The sequence below is a fragment of the Thermobia domestica genome, chromosome 3 (genome assembly GCF_964235325.1).
Source record: "Thermobia domestica chromosome 3, izTheDome1.hap1.1, whole genome shotgun sequence".
Classification (NCBI taxonomy): Eukaryota; Metazoa; Arthropoda; class Insecta; order Zygentoma; family Lepismatidae; genus Thermobia; species Thermobia domestica.
In genome coordinates this window covers 269,673,057-269,692,802 of record NC_137456.1, presented here as the reverse complement: position 1 = coordinate 269,692,802, position 19,746 = coordinate 269,673,057, and the positions used below count along the sequence as shown (strand labels likewise).

Sequence of the window (19,746 nt, the reverse complement as noted above, 5' to 3'; positions counted from 1 at the left end):
AACATTGTCTTCCTGATGGCAGTAAATGCACGTCGAATAGCATTCTTAAATTCGCCAAATTTGTTGTAACGTGTAGCAGCAACCTTTTGTTAAATGGACCCCCATAATGTACTTCGCAAGAGAATAGACCAGAACTTTGCCACTACAAAAGTGCAGGCAAAAGGGGGAACCACGTCCAAGCCTAAAGAACGAAATATCTCATTGAGATATTCTCTTACGGCAATAGCATAATGAGCTGGTCCTCCATTCTGCTTGAATTATACACGACCCAACAATAAGCCGATCTCTCAGATATGGAATAAGCGAGTCACCTGACGCAGTGAAATACAAAATGTGATCCATAGCACCGTCAAAGGAATATGGAACTATCAAGCTGTTTGGAGACATTGCAGCCCAGATCATGACGTGTAGTGGGTTCTGTCCATGTTCTTTATAAAAAATGTGGTTTTTCTTTACTACAAAAATAAATCTTTTTGGATTTTGCAATGTTACTATTACTCACTATTTTTTTTTCAAACAGAGGTTTCAACTCCAAATCCTTCGTCATATATTTTTTGTAATGTCGAGTATGGAATGCCCAATTCGTGTCACTACTTACGAATGATTTTTTTTCACGAATGTTCGGCTGACGCTGCAGCCTCCACGCACGTGTACAAGAGTGTTGGAGGTCATTCTGAGGAAGACTTACCTTTCATTTAACTAGTTACAAAGAGCTTTTTTACTAAAGTAAAATTGTTTATTTTGGAGAGGAAGGTTTCTGAAACGTTACAGGGAAATCATGTTCAATATCTCTCACTAATTTTTCAGTATGGGATCGTTCACTAGCTCAAATTCTTATTACGATCCATCCTTCCATGGTGCAAATTGACTCATCAGCCATGAATTACATGTGTATCGGCACATTCAGCAATAACAAACACTAATTCATTAACTTGTATGTAATACTTAATACGTTAGAGGTAACTGGACTTTATGATCACTATGCAGACGCAAAACTATTCTCGAAGATACTTAGCACTATAACATCTTGCAGTAAATTCATGTTATGTTTATGGACTGCTTGGATAAGGAGTAGCTAAATCATTTACACATTTAAAAATAAAATTTGAAGTTACGTATGTTATGAGGGTTTTATATTTCTGTTGTTTATGGCAGCCAAAATCATAAATATGTTACTCATTTTAGTTGGTTTAGTTTCTAAAAACATATTTTTATAAAATGTACCCACTTATAGAGTTAAATGGAAGCATTAGTTATGTTTATATGTAGTTACGGCATTTTTCCTTCAAGCGGAACATATAATTGTATATATCAATATTAACTACTTGTACAGCATAAAGTAAGTTATAACTGTTGAAGCTCTGTGTAGGAATGTCTATTCCTTTTTTCCTTGTTTTTAAATACAACCCTTTGTTTCTGCACCAGATAATTTTTAATGATTACTGAAAATATAAATGAGAGGTTAGAAGTAAAATAATTTTGCTAGACATCCTTCCGCAACATATATAATTCACAGCATAATATATCAGATGCTGATTTATTATAAGTAGTTTAAACAGTAAGAGTGAAATAGTACAGGAACTAAAGTGTTTGTAATCATTCAGACGAAGCAAAAGTAGTTCAAAATACACACTTTATTTATCACTGCTACGGTTTTGAACCTGCATCTTCTCCTGTGTTAGCTACGTTCCAACTCCTAAAGAAAATCTATACAATTAAGGAGTTGCATTCTTTCAAGATGATCAAATTTCGTGTATCACAGTAATGCTTGCTTATGAACTATTATAAAATCCAGTATATTTATTTTAGGATGAAACAATTTCCTACATCTATGATATGGAAGTTTGATTAGTTTAATGAAGTCGTAACACGTAGGATCATAATACATATGATTATTTATTTTAACAATTATTACCTATAAATGTGATTATGCTCTTTGAGCCTCTTCTGATCCTGATTCACATATACAATCTGCCTGAGCTATCTGGCAGTAGGGCGGCAATCTGACGACTACGTTTTCAGTTCAAAATTGTAAATCCATCTACAGTAGTAGGAACAATGTGAAATGCTCGGCTAAATGTAGAATAACAATAAAACCGTACGAGTGAATCAGTTAGGGTTATGACACACTCATTTAAAATACGTCCTTAAAACAATCTTCATTCTACCTCTCTTCGAAATATGAGATTCTACATAGTGGACAGAACATCACTTCAAACCCAAACAAAATGCGCTTAACTATATAAGACGTTAAGATATGTAAGATGTAAATCTCGTATCGTCATCACTAGTATGGCAACAGTGCTTCTCACATGAACTTCGGTATTATTGCCGCGCATCTTCTACATGACTGCTCGCTGTGGGAGGAGATTAAAGTTTGTGTGATGACCAGCGGCGCAAATCTGTCTTCAACATTGGGGGGGGGGGGCGGGTAAGACCGTTCCCATAATATATATATATATATATATATATATATATATATATATATATATATATATATATTTGCTAAAGTGAGTTATCCCGCACTTGTTTCTGTTTCATAACTTGTTGATTGACTACTGGGAACAGTATTATACTACACCTACATCTGTCTTTTATAAGAGTGGAGAGTTATAAATCTGCAAATCTTAAGTAATTATCGTGTTTAATGAAGTATTAATTCTTAGTCATTGCTAAAAATACACTTGGGGCAGAAAACTACAAATTATTATTTTCCATCCTAGGAATATTCCTTCCATTCCTGGAACGTCGGTATCAATCACTCGTAAATATTAAAAAAAAGCATATCATCGTATAGAGCAATGTCAGAGGTCAGAACCGGGAAAAAATAGAGCTCTTGTCTGAAACAACAATGAAGAGTAAAAGACACAAGTCATTACACAAATCGTTCTCTCTGCAATTAATTAAATTGAATTCTGTTATGCTGAAGATTATAATGATATATTTTGTACAAAAATAAGTAAAACTTAAGGAGTTCTTTCTAATAATTGCCTATAACGAGAATCCATGTTGTCACAAAATCGTATGTAAATATTTCAAATATAAATATAATTTTATTTAACGTTTGTACACTCCGTATCAAAAAATTCGACAGCAAATGCCCTGCAGCTAGACTACCCGATATACACCTTCTCACTCCATAATCGTGCCACGAAAAAGAAAGCCCTCTCTCTCCTCCTTTCTTCTCTTCTATACAAAAATTAGCTAACAACATGAGTGTTATTCTACTTTCAAACTACATATGTATCAATTTCCATAAAATGAAATAACAAAACCGAAACAAAACAAGATTTATAAGTTGATGTAGGGAGAAACTAAAATACAATTAAAAATTGAAATCAATAAATATCTATTACACAGAGATACAAAAATGAGACAGAGAGAGATAAAGAGAGAAGGAAAAGAAAAGAGAGAACATATAAAAATGTGAAATTTAAACGTAGTAAGAAAAGAACCTAATATTATAACGTTCTGTTTCCAGAAATCCAACAGTAATATAGAAATAACGTTTGTTTCTATACATTTTTCAGAACTAGTCGAATATGTAGAGGATGCTTTAAACATTCATTATGTCACTTTCATAAGGAATAGCATACTCAATTTCCGACAGAACTGTAGATCTCCGACAGATATATAGGATAACAGTCAACAGTTTAATACACATGCCTTATTTTCGCGTGTTTCGCTTGCAAATTCGGTAGTGTTCTTTGGACGTACTCATCCAAAATACATACTAACAAACCCAGTAGATAGCGGTGGTCATTTCCTATATTTCAGAATACAGATGCTAATTGAACAAAAACAAAAAAAAACGAAAAAAGAAAACAAAATAAAAAGAAAGTAGAAAGAGAAAATTAAGTGAGTGCTATTTTACTGCTAAATTTCTATCAGAAATACCCTATATTAAAATTCTAAAATGTATCGTAATAAAAGAGTTATAAATATTCGAATGGGAAAGTTTGTTCTTCATAGATGTAGCATGTTTCAACGTGATAAAAACTATCGAATTAAAGGATGGAAACAAGTTTTGTGTCTAACTAATATAAATGAAATTTTGTTTTCAAATAACCAAAGAGGTTACAATGATCTATTCTTTTCCGAAGATTTATCAACTCCGAAGATCCAGCATCGATTTTATCTCTTGCGGATATAACGTAATTTGACAGACAAATTGAACAGCCTAGAGCACAAGCGGGTAATCGCCTCACTCGGATGATGTCGGTTAGGTTATAGACCACCACCGGGTAGAAGTTTCAAACCCGTAGTGACCTGGTAATTCGACTGCGACTCGGTAACCCAGAGGATAAAAAAGGAAAATGTACTTATTCCCATGCGTTTAAGAGGAATTTCTGTCAGAGATGACCAGGACTGGTGATGTTATCCCCAGAGCAGAAAAAAACACTACGCCGAAGTTTCTAGTTAATTAGATTTTGTTGCTGGGTTTTAACTTTGGAACATGCACATGCACTTGAAGTTCGTGTAAGTGTGTGTGTGTGTGTGAGAGAGAGAGAGAGAAGTGAAAGATACAAAGACAGGATAGGGAAAAATGAAGAAAGAGAGAGAGAGAGGGATGAAAATATGAAACACTTATCATTTCAGTTTACGTGTAGAGCGAACACACTGTTTATTTGAATTATCCCCAGTGATTCATTGCAAGTAATACAACAGAAGATGAATCTCTGCTTGCAACCATTATTTCATGCCAAGAAATCATACTATGTGATGGAGAATCACAACGAGATTTTCCTTTTGGAAGTCCATCACTTTACCACTACACCACTGATTCCTTTAGTCAAATTTCGTTTAACGAATGGTGCAGTGCTTCTCTTTCTGAGAACGATAACACGAAACGTGTATGCTGCAGATCAATAATGTGTTTGTAATGTCCTGGTAATTCGCTTGCCCTTTTCCAACCAATATTCGTAAATCGTCTCTATCATGATAGAGGTGTTTGCTTCCACATTCTTACGTATTGATTGTCCAATATGATAAGTCGATTCTTCACAACCACTTTCTAAAAAAACTAATTCTGTCGTGAACAGGATTTGAACCTATGTTAGATAGCTGCATTATTTATGAGGCGTTACCCCTACACTATCACGCCACCTTTAGTTAAAATCAAATATTACTTACTTTAGTTCTGATGTTTGAAGCGAACCAAAGTGCACAATGAATTTCATTTATTCGACGCCCTAGAGAGAAATTAGTACCCACTAATAAAGAAAAAAACATACAATCCAGGAACACTTACGGAAATAAAACACACACACACACACACACACACACATATATATATATATATATATATATATATATATATATATATATATATAAATGAAGAAGAAAAGGAAAGTGATTGTCTTTGTTACTTCATTACTCTTGAACCACCAAACCAAGCTCGATCAAATGTTCAACCTAAATGATTATCAAATCTGAGATGGTTTCTGTCATATCACTTTAACGGTGTAACAATAGGGGGGATGGGGCAACGACATTTGAAACGAACGAAAAATGACCGATATTAGTGACGAATCTATACTTTTTGGAGTCCCTGAGATTAACAGCGACTAGATTGCCTTTTTCGTTACACTCAGTTTTTCAGTTTACCTGTGTACTTGACATTCGCTATGGAATCACAATCAGCTGATAACACATCACTAATAGTAATTGGTGACCAACATTTAATTTTACCATTACATTTCTTTTCTAATCGCTCAGGTGGGTGCGATATGCTTAGACAATTACCACATTCTTCCTGAAACGGTTTGTAATTTTGTTAATTTCATGTGGTAAGTGGTCAGCACCCAACCCCTTTACAAACCTATGCATTGCTAAGTTACGACTGTGATTTAATTTGGAATTTTGATCACTGTTTTCAAAAGTAGATGCTCAATATTGGTTATCATTGTCCTACAAAGCAACTTTACATTTACGACTACAAGTTCGTGGAATCTGTTGACCATAACATTTATTTCTCAAAGAAAATTTAGGAACAAACATTCAAAAGTTACGAAAACAGTACAGCATACATTTTCTTCTTTATAATTTTCGTCTGACTATACGAATTTTCGTTTTATGTTGCCGGCGCTTTTTCCTACAACGAACCTGTTAATTATGTTTTTTTGTTTGTTTTTTTTACAATATGACGAAAATCATTTGGTAACCTACTAAAATTTTCTTGACTTTTTAAATTTATTTTCCACGTTACTGAATTATTGTTACTATTATAAGGCCTACAGGCATAAAGCCATTTTTACTGTTTTCAAATTCATAATTTGTGTTCAAATAACTACACAGAAAGTAACACATAACATTTGTTTTACTTGCATTTATTTTACTTTAAACTCACAACTTAAAAAACTACTCTGCCCATGACTTATCTCAACAACCGTAACAGTCACAAAAACAAACAAGTTTCGTGAATTGAGACACATTCTAATTTACTGGCTTACAAGGTGTCAGGGAAGCAATTCTTCTTTAACAAACATAATACACTACAAGGATGCGTGAATGTCATTCTCTTGCCTTCTTTTCCAACGCAATATATTATTACTTTAGTAAGCTTTTTCGTAGTGTGGCACGCATTGAACCCAAGAATGTGTTTTTTTGTTTCTTCACAAAACAAAGAATCAATTGCTACAATGGTCGTTGACTGAAAGATGTTTCTACGATAGGCTTGGCTAACCCTGTGGTTGTGCATAATGATCGAGAAACATGTTTTCAAGAGCTGTGCTGCGTTCGTTACTTTTCTTTTCTTTTTTTTTCTTTTTTGCTTTTCTTCAAACTATAGTACTCGCGCCGAGTAGTGAAGCTTGTGCTCTAAACCAATCATTGCTTGAGCTCTGATACATCGGAAAACTGCGGTACAATTTGTGGAGCCGCTTCCCGAGTGCACACTTGGGGAAACGTCAAACAGCCGAAATTCGCCAAAAGTGTTGCCAAATTTTTGAAGACAGTGTAAAAGAGTATTTAAAAACATTTAAAAATTACCAATAATAACACTGCACGACAATAACAACAGTAAGAATTATTCTAAAACGGTAACAAAAACACGAATAGCAACAATGAGAATATAATGCAAGAAAAGCAATTAACAAAACGGAACTTGGCGCCAATCCGACAGCACTGTCCTCTCTGGAGATGTTTTATGTGTAGCGCGAGAGACGGCACTAACAAAATGTGATGGGTGGGGGTTGACGGCCGGAACACACCCTCGTGTTCTATTCGGTGGTGGAATCGGTAAATCTAGGCCAAGCATCACGACTCGGCGCGAATAATATACAACTGTACTATTTAAAGAAGACACAACTCATTCCTTGGCCATGTCTAACTTTACTTTAACGTGACTAATAATAGGAATTATTTCTTTTTCAACATTTAATTTACAATCAGGTATTTTGACAACCTGTTCAAATATATTGAAAAGAAATTCAATTATAGCCTGACTTAAAATATCAGGAGTGGTTCAGAAATAACACATGTTTAGATAGTAGAATACTCAACACATTCATTTTTCCCTGTTTGTGCAAATATTTTTGGGCTACGGGAAAATATACCACCAAATGCCTTCAAATTCACGTCTAACCCATTCTGAATTACTTTCAGCAAATTTTATTTCTAATGATACTACCATGCCTTTACAACTCTCATAATTTTGAATACTTTCCAAATTAAAACTTTTGCAGAAGCGTGCGAAAATGATATAATTTCAGGAGAATCTGCAAATCTCACCCGCTACGGTGGTACTTGACAATTTACTTTCCGATTATAGCTGGAACTCTTATGACCTGTAACATTATGATACTTTAAGTGATTTTTAAATATTCTTTCGGCTAAACTATTATTGCGCAATTCGGACAATATCTTAATTTTCATAACGAACTTTCAACTAATATTTAATGTCTGACAAAAAAAAAAAAAAAAAACAAATGCTGTTTTAAAAAGACAGCCAACTTTGATTTTTTGATAAAGATTAGATTTACGTCATTCACGGATTTTAGCAAAAATTTTGCATTGAATTTCTGCTGCATATTCTATGCTTCTTTCTATAATAGATTTTGCAATTTTTTTGCTTTGTTCTTTTACTAATTTTACACACTTCCTGATCTACTTTTAAAGCGTTCTGGACTTCTTACAATGTAAATGCTTCTTTTCGATATCTAAATTAGCTTTCTACAATTAAATACTCTGTTTCTTTTCATATTTTTACATTTCAAGCAAACCAGGTATTATTTCTCTATTTACGGACATGGTGATTAACTTACAAATGCAAAAACAACGAAATTAACACTAGAAATGCACTACAATTTATCCCAATAAAAGATACAATTAGCGTCGCATTTACGCAATTTTACTAAATGTTCCTGTTTCCGCAGGAGCTATCTATAACGGTGCGTGGTTTGAGTCCCTTTAAGGAAGCAGCCGTCTATAAGAGTACGTAACAGTCGATGTATATTTCAAAATGTAGCTATATTTGTACCCGTAACTTCACAGTAGATCTATCGACTGTTACGATTATTTCTTTTAATATAAACGTTCTCTAGGAATTTAGCTCCAGTGTAATAAGTGTTTAAAAACCTAGTCAATAAATGTCTAAACGGGTGCAGGATGAAATTCGTAATTATATGAATTCAATATGTGTATTTTGACATATACGTTACTTATACATTAGAACATGTATATTTGCAATTCTTTTTGTGGAAAAGAGTATATGGTTCACATTGAACTGTTTTGGAAAGTCGATTTAGACAACAAGTACGTTACGCAGCAGATTTAGAATTTGGAGTTGTTAGTTAAATTTATTTACACACCTTGTTTTTCTATATTTCTGCATGAACTTGGACTCTTCTGATTACCTAAACTTTTTGTATCCATTTGAATGATACTGTAAATATTATCACTTGATGCTAAACTTCTCTGAACAACTCTTTAATGTTTTTGACATACCAAAGAGCTAATACTCTTCTTTTGCCCAACACATCCTCTCTACAGAGGCTCAATATATTTGGGATTCATGATTTGCGTTTTATACAAACAGCCAGTTCGAATTAAAGCAGTCAGTATGCTGTTACAAATACCAAGGTTTATATACCGACATTACCTTGATAGTTCAGGTTTTGTAATTAAAAGCTTTATCTCCATCTCCGTAAAACGTTCAATAGAAAAATACAATCTCACATCTCAAGATCATACCATTTAAAAATTTTATCTCAAAATCACGATTTTTAAAAAATATATTTACCGTGAAAATATTATACAATGCTCTCCATCATCTCCATTCCCGCGCACTCCACAAATTGTTCTAGCAGCTTCCCCTGCGCTGGATCCTAGGTTAAACTCGAAAAGTAAAATTTGACGAGAATGATCACTTTTATCAACTTGACATTCCATATTAGTTTGTCTGAAATACATACAATAATACGTTCACAATGAAAAAAACCTGTCTTACAACACGTACCTCTTTTACTTCAAACTACTGTAAAACAACGAAATAATGATAAACAAACACACGTCGTATTTTTGCCAACCCAAAAGAAATCCATACAAACATATGCATCGACCCATTGTTTGAAAGTAAAGAATAGAGAAAAGTAAATAAGTAATGTTGAGTATCCCTCTTACTATTAGTGAAATAAAGAAATAAGCTTAGGGTTTTCCTTATACGTTGAAATAAATCAATCAGTAAATAAACGAGATCAACAACGCCTTTAAATCCTGAAGTCGATTTCTTTGGAATCTGACATATCCCTTCTAACTTCAGGTTGTTCTTCAACTTCATAGAACCTGTCATCAATCAGGCTTAGGGATCCTGAAAACTATATATTCGACTCTAATGTCCATCATTTTTTATTAATATTTCAGCTTTGCAAAGTACATGGTGATTGCTGTCTTAAAACGGGAATTGGATGTGTTCAAGAATACAAATAAAGCACATCTTTTTATGTGAATAAACAACCATTCCATTGGCGGTATTTACCCTGTGTTGTTATGTAGCCTTCGTGACCCATGTAATATTGCTTACATGGATAAGGTTCTTTAACTTTTCTAATTTTCCACAATTTAAAAATAAAAGCAAACGATCTTATTCCATTAGACCTGGTCAAGATCTATATCTATACGAGATGAACGGCACTAGTTGAATCCTTTCAATACAAAAGAGTACTAATATACACATATGATACTGTGTTATTCTTAAAGATCCAGTATTATTTAAGTCAGTTATTCCATTTTTCTTCCATTTGCATTTCTTGGTATGAGAACCGTAACGTGTAATATTTTTCTCTTTTACAGTAGCTGAAGTGTTGATCTACGTAATTTGTGGAGCCTTGGTATTAGCAGTACTCTCCAGTTTTCTTCTCATTTATGCAGTGTGTAAGGTGAGGCATTTTACGTAGTATCTCTTTCTTAAAAATAGAAATACAGGACAACAAACTAGTAAACTTCAACCTTACTTCCAACTTAGTTTTTATAACACTAATTCAAAAGTACAGGATGCACTTTTAAATTTATGTACATGTATATTAAACCTATTTTGGTAAAGTATGCTTACCCTTTGCCGGAGAGTAAATACTGATTGGTAAAAACGGTTCATGTAAATTTGTATTGGGGTGGCATGATTGAAATGTTCCACTGTCAATTTGGTCGATAAGTAGCTCTGTAACAAAAAAACATTGGATGTACTGAAGTCACAACTAATTTCGGAATTTTTTATGTTAACAAGACATAAACAATTCAGTACTGAAGCAGCTCTTTGTTGAACAAGGTCATGTAAAATGCATAGTTCCGTTTACGGTGTTTAAACTTGGACCTTCTGCACAAGAACTTATCATATAAAGCTTTCTAAGTGCATTTGGAAAAAGAGTGGTTTATCACTGCGTCATACGCATTTCTTTTAAATTACATGGTAATAAGGCAACATTAAATAACGATCTTGGCGACAACCAAGCAGCAGTATACCTTGATTAGCTAACCAGGAACACTATACTAGAGAATCCTTGGAAAAATATTAGTGCAGATGTACGGAAATTATACACATGAAACAGTAGTATTGTCTCACGTCCATTTTATGAACATAATCACAGTAGAACATCACGGGACAATATCATGTATTTGCTTCAAGTTTCGGGAGGAATACGTTGGTCTACCCCTAGAGTATATATAGGGATGAATTGGACCACTACTTTAAACTACATATAGGTTGGGTTATAGTATTGGATGGCAGCGAAGGACCGAGGTATTCTAATTTACAAGTTTAGGTTATTTTCATCGTTCCCTTCTTTGCATAATTAATTGGAGAGAATTACTGTTTTGTTGTACTCCTTTATATCTATTTAAGGCTATCAAGTGAGAATTAATTATGCTATTCGGTTATATGATTATGTAAGCTAACATATCCTCAGGTATAAGATATGTGCATATTGATGCTATTCTCCAAACCTTTAGAAGTGGTGTGTTGGCCCAAACCGTAAATTTGGGACTAAAGCATGAACCTCGGTACTTTTGATATTCAATCTTATGTTCTTATATAATTAAAAAGTGGTCAAAAATATAAGTGTATTGACATGCTGGAATTGACATTACTTATTTTTATCACTATAATAAGGGATAGGTAACTTGCTGCAACTAACGCGGAGACATACGGAAGTGTAACCCCCCCATTTGAATGAATCTTTGCATACTTATATAACATTGAAAATTAGTGAACATCTACTTTTGATTTCGGCAATGGTGCGGGTTTAAGGGTAGAAACTGCCAATTTAACATTAGGGGTGGTATCCAACCATTGACAGAAGACAAGAATTTACTGTAGAAGAAACATACGGCCAGAAGGTTTAGGACAACTGATTCAGAATCTGATGTCAAACTTACAAAAGTCAAAAGGATAGATTCAATATATTGATTAAAGTTACACAAGGAAATCTTCTGATTTGAAACGCTCGATAGTTAGACAAGAACAATTATATTTTTCAGGGGTTACTGCGAAGAGAATGCAGGCTTATTTAAAACCCCTTTTGGGGAGGCATCAAGAAATCTTTGTACAGTCTCCCGATTCGTATATACTTCGTAAAGATTGTAAACTATTCTTTCCTGTACTTGCCTCTCGTATTATTTCTGAATTCGATCGGTATGTTATTTATCCCGCTTGTCTTTCCATTCCTAATCATAGATGCACCTTCTAGTTTTTGTGTTTGTGTTATTAAATGAATGGATAAAATGGTATGTTCTCTTTCATATGATACAGGGCTGATGATCCTACTTATGTCAATTTTTTTAAGGGAGTGCGTAACTGAGTCAACATAAAATCGGGGATATCACGTCAAAAATAAATATTATCAATTTCATGTATACAATTTTCCATAAAACATGAATACCATGAATACGATACCCATATTTTTTTCGAAATGTGTGTACATTGCTCACCTAGAAAGTTTAGAGTTTTCTTCAATAATACTTTGTTATTGTTAGGACCTTGCCTTCACATCAATTTTGGCCAGATTGTTTATACAGCCAGCATCAAAGTTTGAAAATTTTTCGAAATGATTAGTTTTTCATAAGATTTATTAACTTAATAGTAATTAGGTACTTCCATAGATAACTCAAAATTTGTAAATGGGTGTATAAATTACCCATACATAAATTTGGGAATTGTCAGAGAATAAAATTTGATAACTGTCAAACATTTTCACGGACGAGAGACGTACATTTGTAACAACCTTATTTTTTGTTAAAAAATGGTAAATCTAATAATCTTTAGGCTTCCTCTAGAATAAAGTATATACATCTTTAAGTTAGGATGGTCCAGTTTGGTTCTTTTAGGAATAAAAATTCGAAAAACAATACAAATTCAAGCAGTACGTATTGACATGTGCTTTTTGTTCTTATTTAATTTGTCCTCTAAAATGTATTTTTGTTTTTATATGCTCGTATGGCTAGATACATAACTTTTTCTTTATAGTTCAGTAGGACATTGATGGCCACCTGTTCAAATTCGGGAAACGTATTTTGCTTATGATGATTCTTTGTAGCCTTGGCAATGTGCATCGATCTAGCTGAACAGAAAATTCTGAGCTGGAATGTGAGACGGAACGTTGATCACTCTTTACTATCTAAGTTCGTTCTAGCATATGCCCACAGCTAAATATATACAGCATTCGAGTCACACATGCAGACTGAACTAATTGGTATGTTCATACCACGACGTTTCCGAAGCAAAGGATGTAACTCGACCAGAACAATGTGAATTTTCTATTTGTGTTGTTCGCAGAATAACTGAAAGTTAAGCTTATTAATTTTGACCACAAATCACCAAATTTGTCTCCTATCTTGCGTACAATGTAAGGCTACTTATTTACAAAACTACCATTGGATTGGTATTAATTGGTTGTCAAATGTAGATTATTTGCTACTTTTACTTAATATTTCGTTGCATGGAGTTCTTTACAGGAGTGTTTGAGTCTTTTTTTTGTTTGAATAGAGCACAATGTTGCATAATGAGACGTCTATCTCTAATACATATGTAGCCCCTCTCGTGCTACTGCATAACCCAGGATTCTTGCAGCTTTTCTAGAACGTTTGCTGAGGAATGTAAGGTAATTTCTCTAACTCTTTATATTTTGCACTGATAACTTACATACTTTATTTCTGTTCATAACACACAATGAATTGATGAGAACTATATCAGAACGCGTTCTTGATAAAAAGAAAAAGTTTGAGTTTGTGCTTTATCAACTGAAGAAAAGCTTTAAGGCCGAATGTCCTGAAAATTCTAAAATAAATTGGGGTTAAGTGAAAAAAAAGTGACTCATTTGCAACCTGTGCATAGAAAAATAAATGAAGTTGCGCTTGAATGAGGAGAAAATAATGATGTGGAGATTGAAAGAAGATTCAGATAAGGATTTAATATGTCACTCCAATTATTCAACATTTACACTGAATGTTTAATGAAGGATGTCTTAAGTGTAATTAGGGATTTCAAGATTGGATAGTAGAATATTATCAATATCATAATTGAGGATGATACGGTTATTGTAGCTAGAAATGAAAAAGGAGTACAGGAGATAGTAGACAAAATAGTTGACACTGACAAACAATATGCAGTGGAAATCAGCATGGGAAAATTGAAAACCTTGAGAATATCCCGCGAAAATGCTCCGTTACGGTTCATAGCAGAACAAAGATAACTTGAAGAGTCCGATCACTTCAAGTATGTGTCAACTAGTTTGACGAGATACGGTCACTATACCAAAGAGATCAGGTCAAGAATTGCTACAGCCAAAGAGAGATTCAAAAGGAAATATCCAATCTTAACCAACAGACTTAATATTGGACAAAGAAACAAGTTGGTTTGGATTGTTTTAGCTTAACGTCCACGTATATGTCTTGGTACTAAGGGACACGCGGATCTACTGATTATAGTGGGATCGGAATCACTTTTTTCGTTCAACCATACACCTATCAGGAATCAAACCTGGAACCTTGCGCACCAAAGTCAAGCGTGCTTGTACTAGGAAAGCGGGGATACAATAAATAAGGTGGTCAAGTGGTATCTATATATTAAGGATGGGACTATATGATACAAAGACTTGGACATTACGGAAGTTAGAGGAGAAATATTTAGAGATCTTCGAAATATGGTGCTGGAAGAAGATGGAGAAAATTCACTGGACAGAGACAGAGAGAGTACAAATGATGTTTTCTGAAACATATAGATAGGAGTCCGCTTCTAGCCAGCATCATGGTAATATGTAGGATTGGAGAAATCTTGCGAAGAAATTGTCTGCTTCATTGCCATAGAAGGAAAGATAGAACGAAAGCGAAGAATGGAAAGAAGAAGAATAGAACTGATCGATGATTTGGAAATTAGATAAAATATTGGGAGTTAAAAGAGGAACGAGAAGATCGAGAACCGTGAGAAAAAACACTCCCAGGCCTAAACCTAAAACAAATAAAAGCCGTCATAGTAGTAGGATCTGCCAAAATCAGAACACTAATAATAATAATAATAATAATAATAATAATAATAATAATAATAATAATAATAATAATAATAATAATAATAATGATAATAATGTGTCAGACAGAGGCAATACTGATTGGTGAAAATGTAAGCAATTACTCCTTACCAATGATGTGATTTTGTGAAATTTTAGTTTTATTTAAGACGACGCATTTCCTATGCTAAAATAAACGGGATTATGGTTTCTTGAATGAGAAGAAATTTTGGTTTTTCGATTTCCGTTGTTTAGGTTGAACAACATTACTGTGATATAATTTCCTTTACCTTATTATTTCTTTATTATTTAGTTTTCTGGTGTATAGTATCTTTGTTCCCCATATATATTTGTGCTTCTACGTTATATTTTCATGTATTCGGCGCATAAGTGAACTGGAATACCCACTACACAATTCCTATAAGACCTTTATTTGAAATTGTTTTAACTTTCGAGTAGTCTCCACAAGGAAATTATTTTTGATCGTGTGACCATTCTTCTCCGTCTAGACCATTCTTCTCCGTCTAGACCGTCTAGACCATTCTTCTCGTGTGACCATTCTTCTCCGTCATTCTCCATTTTCCCCTCAGCTTCCCGAACATTCCTGCTCAATCACTCCGTTATCCGTTGTTTAGTTTAACTACTAGTGATTGTTTAGTGATTCTGCGGTGCTTTCCACCGCGCGACTAACCGTGTAATGTTTTTTCTCTGTGTTTCGCTCTGCAGATGAACTTTGCTTTGGAGATGTTTTAAACTTTATAAACATAAATATTATTTTAATGGGCGGAAGAGAAGTCCACAGAGTTAAAAGCTGATACCAAGTGTGAAAAAAGAGAAAATTAGAAATGAACAGCTTAAAACACGAAGTGAGTGAGTAAACACCAAAGGTGTAGTAAGGAATCTGCAAGCGAATCTGAAGATCTTAAACCAGAAATGACCAGCAATTTCCCAAATGTAGTCAGAGCAGGAGAGGACGAAATAAGCGACGACGAAATGAAAACAGTGTAAATTTGAAGATAACCTAAAATAATTAAATGTAGTGCTGTATAGGTGAAGTTTGAAGCTAACAGAACCGTAAAATAATTCAATATAAATTTGATTTGATTTCAAGTTAGCGCCATTTTCAGCATCAAGGTTATGTAACACGTGGACCTACTGCTTAAGGTGGGATCCGAACCACATGAACTCTTACCGGATATCGAACCCGGAAGTCCCACGGCAAAGGCGTGTATGCTAACCGCTTATCTACGAGTGAGCTCTAATTGAATATAAAATGCGTTGTGAAGCTTTGTTTTAGTGTTTATGAAGTATATTTTTTTTTACTAATTTACTATTGCATTTCTAATTTTAGACGAACCAGAGTTGACTAAAACGAAAGATCGTCATCAAATTCAGAATTTTCAATAAAACCAGGGTGTAGCTATCTCTCTAAAGAAATATGTAACGAAAATAAGAAATCAAAAAAAAAAACAGTACATGTCGAGTTGTAGGTTTCTCTAATAGTTATTACTGTAGAACTTATCATAATAATAAAAATGTTATTCCCTCTTAATCAGAAAAATATAGAAAATTACGTTTAAAATACAACAAAAATGTTTAAAACGATATTTGCAACACATTATGTTCGTTCGGTCTTTTTGACCGTGCGCGACTAGTCGCGTTACTTTTTTAGCGCGGCTTCTCGAGGGATAAATATACTCGCTTAATATGTTTTTAAAATTTTCGAATAACACATTCGATTTCGAGAATTTTAGTTGTAGGTTCTTTAGTCAGTGATTTTTTTGCACGCGTTTAGTTCATTAAGAATTAAGTGCAAGGCACCTCCTGATGTTTAGGAACAACCTTTAGTGAACTTTCCAAATATTATACACGTGATTGGAATCATTATAATTGTGCTAATTTTAATCATTTTAGCACATATTTCGTGTTTTTAAAAGCAAATAATTTAATTTCAGAATTTTCATTTAACGACGTGTTTAGAAATGTATCACAATGTTTGCATATGTCATAAAAAATCATAATGAATTTATCGTTTTATTTGTGACGAATTTTAGATTTTATATCTGAACCAGGTATGTGTCTTTTTTGAAAGCTTGAGGTGAGAGCATTATGATACATATGCCCAATGAAAGAAAACAAGTCACACACTTACCTAGGCTTACTTTATGTCATTTCCGAAGATACAGGTGGGCCACATAATACTATCTGCAAAATTGTCAAACTGTTACACTCTACTCCCATGCTAGATTTTATGGGCCAACCTAAATTTTTTTCGTGATTCCCAAATCTAGGTTTGGCCATACACATAGCCATTTGTGGAAGTTTCAGACGAGCCAACCTTGGTACCATATATTTACAACAGAAATATCTCGGTGGATAGATTATGACAAAAATATGATCAATTGTTGCAGCGTATTCCCAACATATGTTTCTGGCAATTTTTCCTGCCACAATTATGTTTTTCGGAATATTACCCGAAGGAAGGTGTGTTCTTTTGTAACAATATCGAATCCGTTATGGGCACTCTTGACTATGCGTACTAGAGTGTAAATAATTGGCGTCTGTTCATAGAGCCTAGTAAATAGAGTCTCAGAGCAGTTCTTCTCCACAACGGCAACAAATTACCTTCTATCTCGATTACTCATGTAGTTAACCTTAAGGAGACTTATGGGACATTCAGACTTCTTATTATTATTCTCCAACTTGGTGGTTATAAATGGAATATATGTCGAGATCTAAAGGTAATTGCTATTCTGCTTTTCATGCAGCCGGGGTATCAAAGTACTGCTCTTTTCTGGGCGAGTAAGACAACAACAAGAGAAAAAATCGCTATTGTATAAAGAATGGCTTGCTCGCTAAAAACTTCTCCTTGGGTATAAATATTTAGCGAACATTTCTGTTGTTGACCCTAAAATGTGCATTTACCTCCGCTGCATACTAAGTTGGGACTTATTAAAAAATTGTAAAAGGTATGGACCAAACATCACATGAATTCATATACTAGCGACAGAAGCTCCTAAAGATCAGTGATGCTAAAATAAAAGAAGGAATATTTGTATAATCGCAAATTAGGGAACTAATGAATATTGAGAACTTTATTGACTTGTTGAGTAATGTTGCTAAAATGACATGGCTATCATTTGAAAGTATGTGCAAGAACATTAAAGGCAGAGAATTATGGCGATATTGTACAAGAACTAGAGAGATCATTTCACCGTATGAGATTTAATATGTCACTTAAGCTAGATTTCCTCAAAGATAATTTGGAACTTGCCAGATACCCTTGGTGCCATTAATGACGAACATGCTGAACGCTTTCATCAGAATATTTCTCAAATGGAAACGAATTATTAAGGAAAGTGGAGTGCAGCAATGTTGTCTGACTATTGTTGGATCTTACGAGGGACTATTCTGAGGCCACGTTTCGCAGAAAATCGGGTAGAAAGGCAAGTTTCTTAATCTTAATTTACTTCTATGCTGCTCATTCCTTTGATTTTTTATGCACTAATGCCGGTTTTTAAGAAGAGTATGAATGAAATTATTGTTGACATTTAATGCCTTTATGGCAAATCCATATAATACCCAAACTGCTGTAGGCGTATAGAAAATAACACTTTCACATGAAAATTGAGGCCGATGTAGAAATACTGCAATTTGAACTGGATCAAACCCAAATTATCTTCCAGTACTGTTTGTTTTGTTCTTGTGACTGGAACGTTATTCTTATTCTTATTTTTGTTTTTATTCTTATTTATATTCGTATTCTTCTTCTTCTTCTTCTTCTACTTATTATTATTATTATTATTATTATTATTATTATTATTATTATTATTATTATTATTATTATTATTATTATTACTTGTATACGAGTTTAATTTACTTAACGTTTGAGTTAGCTAAAACATCTACTGTCTTTGGAATGATGGAAGGAGTGTGCCAAGAATTATACTATCAGATTGATGTGTGTCCAATTACAAAAGGTCTCATATTAGGCATCTTTGACGTAATTTTATTCTTATTTTTAATCTCATATAACATAAACTGCATAATAATTACGACTAAATAGACGTGAGTTATTAACGTTTCAGATCGACAAGCTCACTTATAATTTTCCTTTATATCAATTAAATTTTCTTTTTGCTTTATCCACGTTTTGTGAAATTCATCTCCTGTGACATATTTCTTCATTTGAAACAATGATTGTACCTATAGATGTTTACGTATCATGTGATATTTAACGATCACATCTGTATACTCAATTCTCATGCTTCTAATACATAATAACTTTCCTTTTCACATGGCAATGATTTACCATGTTTTTATTAAATTGTAAATCATTTTATGAAAGCAATTTAAATTTGTGCTAGATCTTTTAACAATATTGGCTAGCTGTTTCGTGATTGTTGAATCTTAAGTGCATTTCTCGATATATTATATACTTCATTATCAACATCAGCTGGTGACTGATATTTTTTTGTTTGCAATTACAGTACCATCTAGGTTGAGTCTGCCACTAACCTCGATACCGATTTAGGTCCGTTCACCTTATGCCGTTTCTGGGGACATTTATTCTAAAAGATTATGACACTAAATTGGTTGACTCTACTGGCTTTTGCCTGAATATCATAGAATCATCATAAAAATAAAAGACACGCTCTTGCAACATTTCCAAATGTATAAACAATTCTAGTGGTGCGAACATGTTGTAAACCCTCCGGATAGTATTCAGATTATTGAGTGGAACATTTTAATCTTA

At 33.7% G+C, this 19,746-nt stretch overlaps 1 protein-coding gene across 2 annotated transcripts in view; it reads left to right on the top strand.

Moving 5' to 3' along the window:
• Positions 1-19,746, top strand: part of LOC145681652 (uncharacterized) — a 152,038-nt gene that overhangs the window by 79,906 nt on the left and 52,386 nt on the right. For both annotated transcript variants that reach the window (XM_081753271.1, XM_081753272.1), the window contains exon 4: positions 10,291-10,376. In XM_081753271.1, the coding sequence (XP_081609397.1) occupies positions 10,291-10,376 (86 nt within the window). The remainder of the gene's footprint in view (positions 1-10,290; positions 10,377-19,746) is intronic.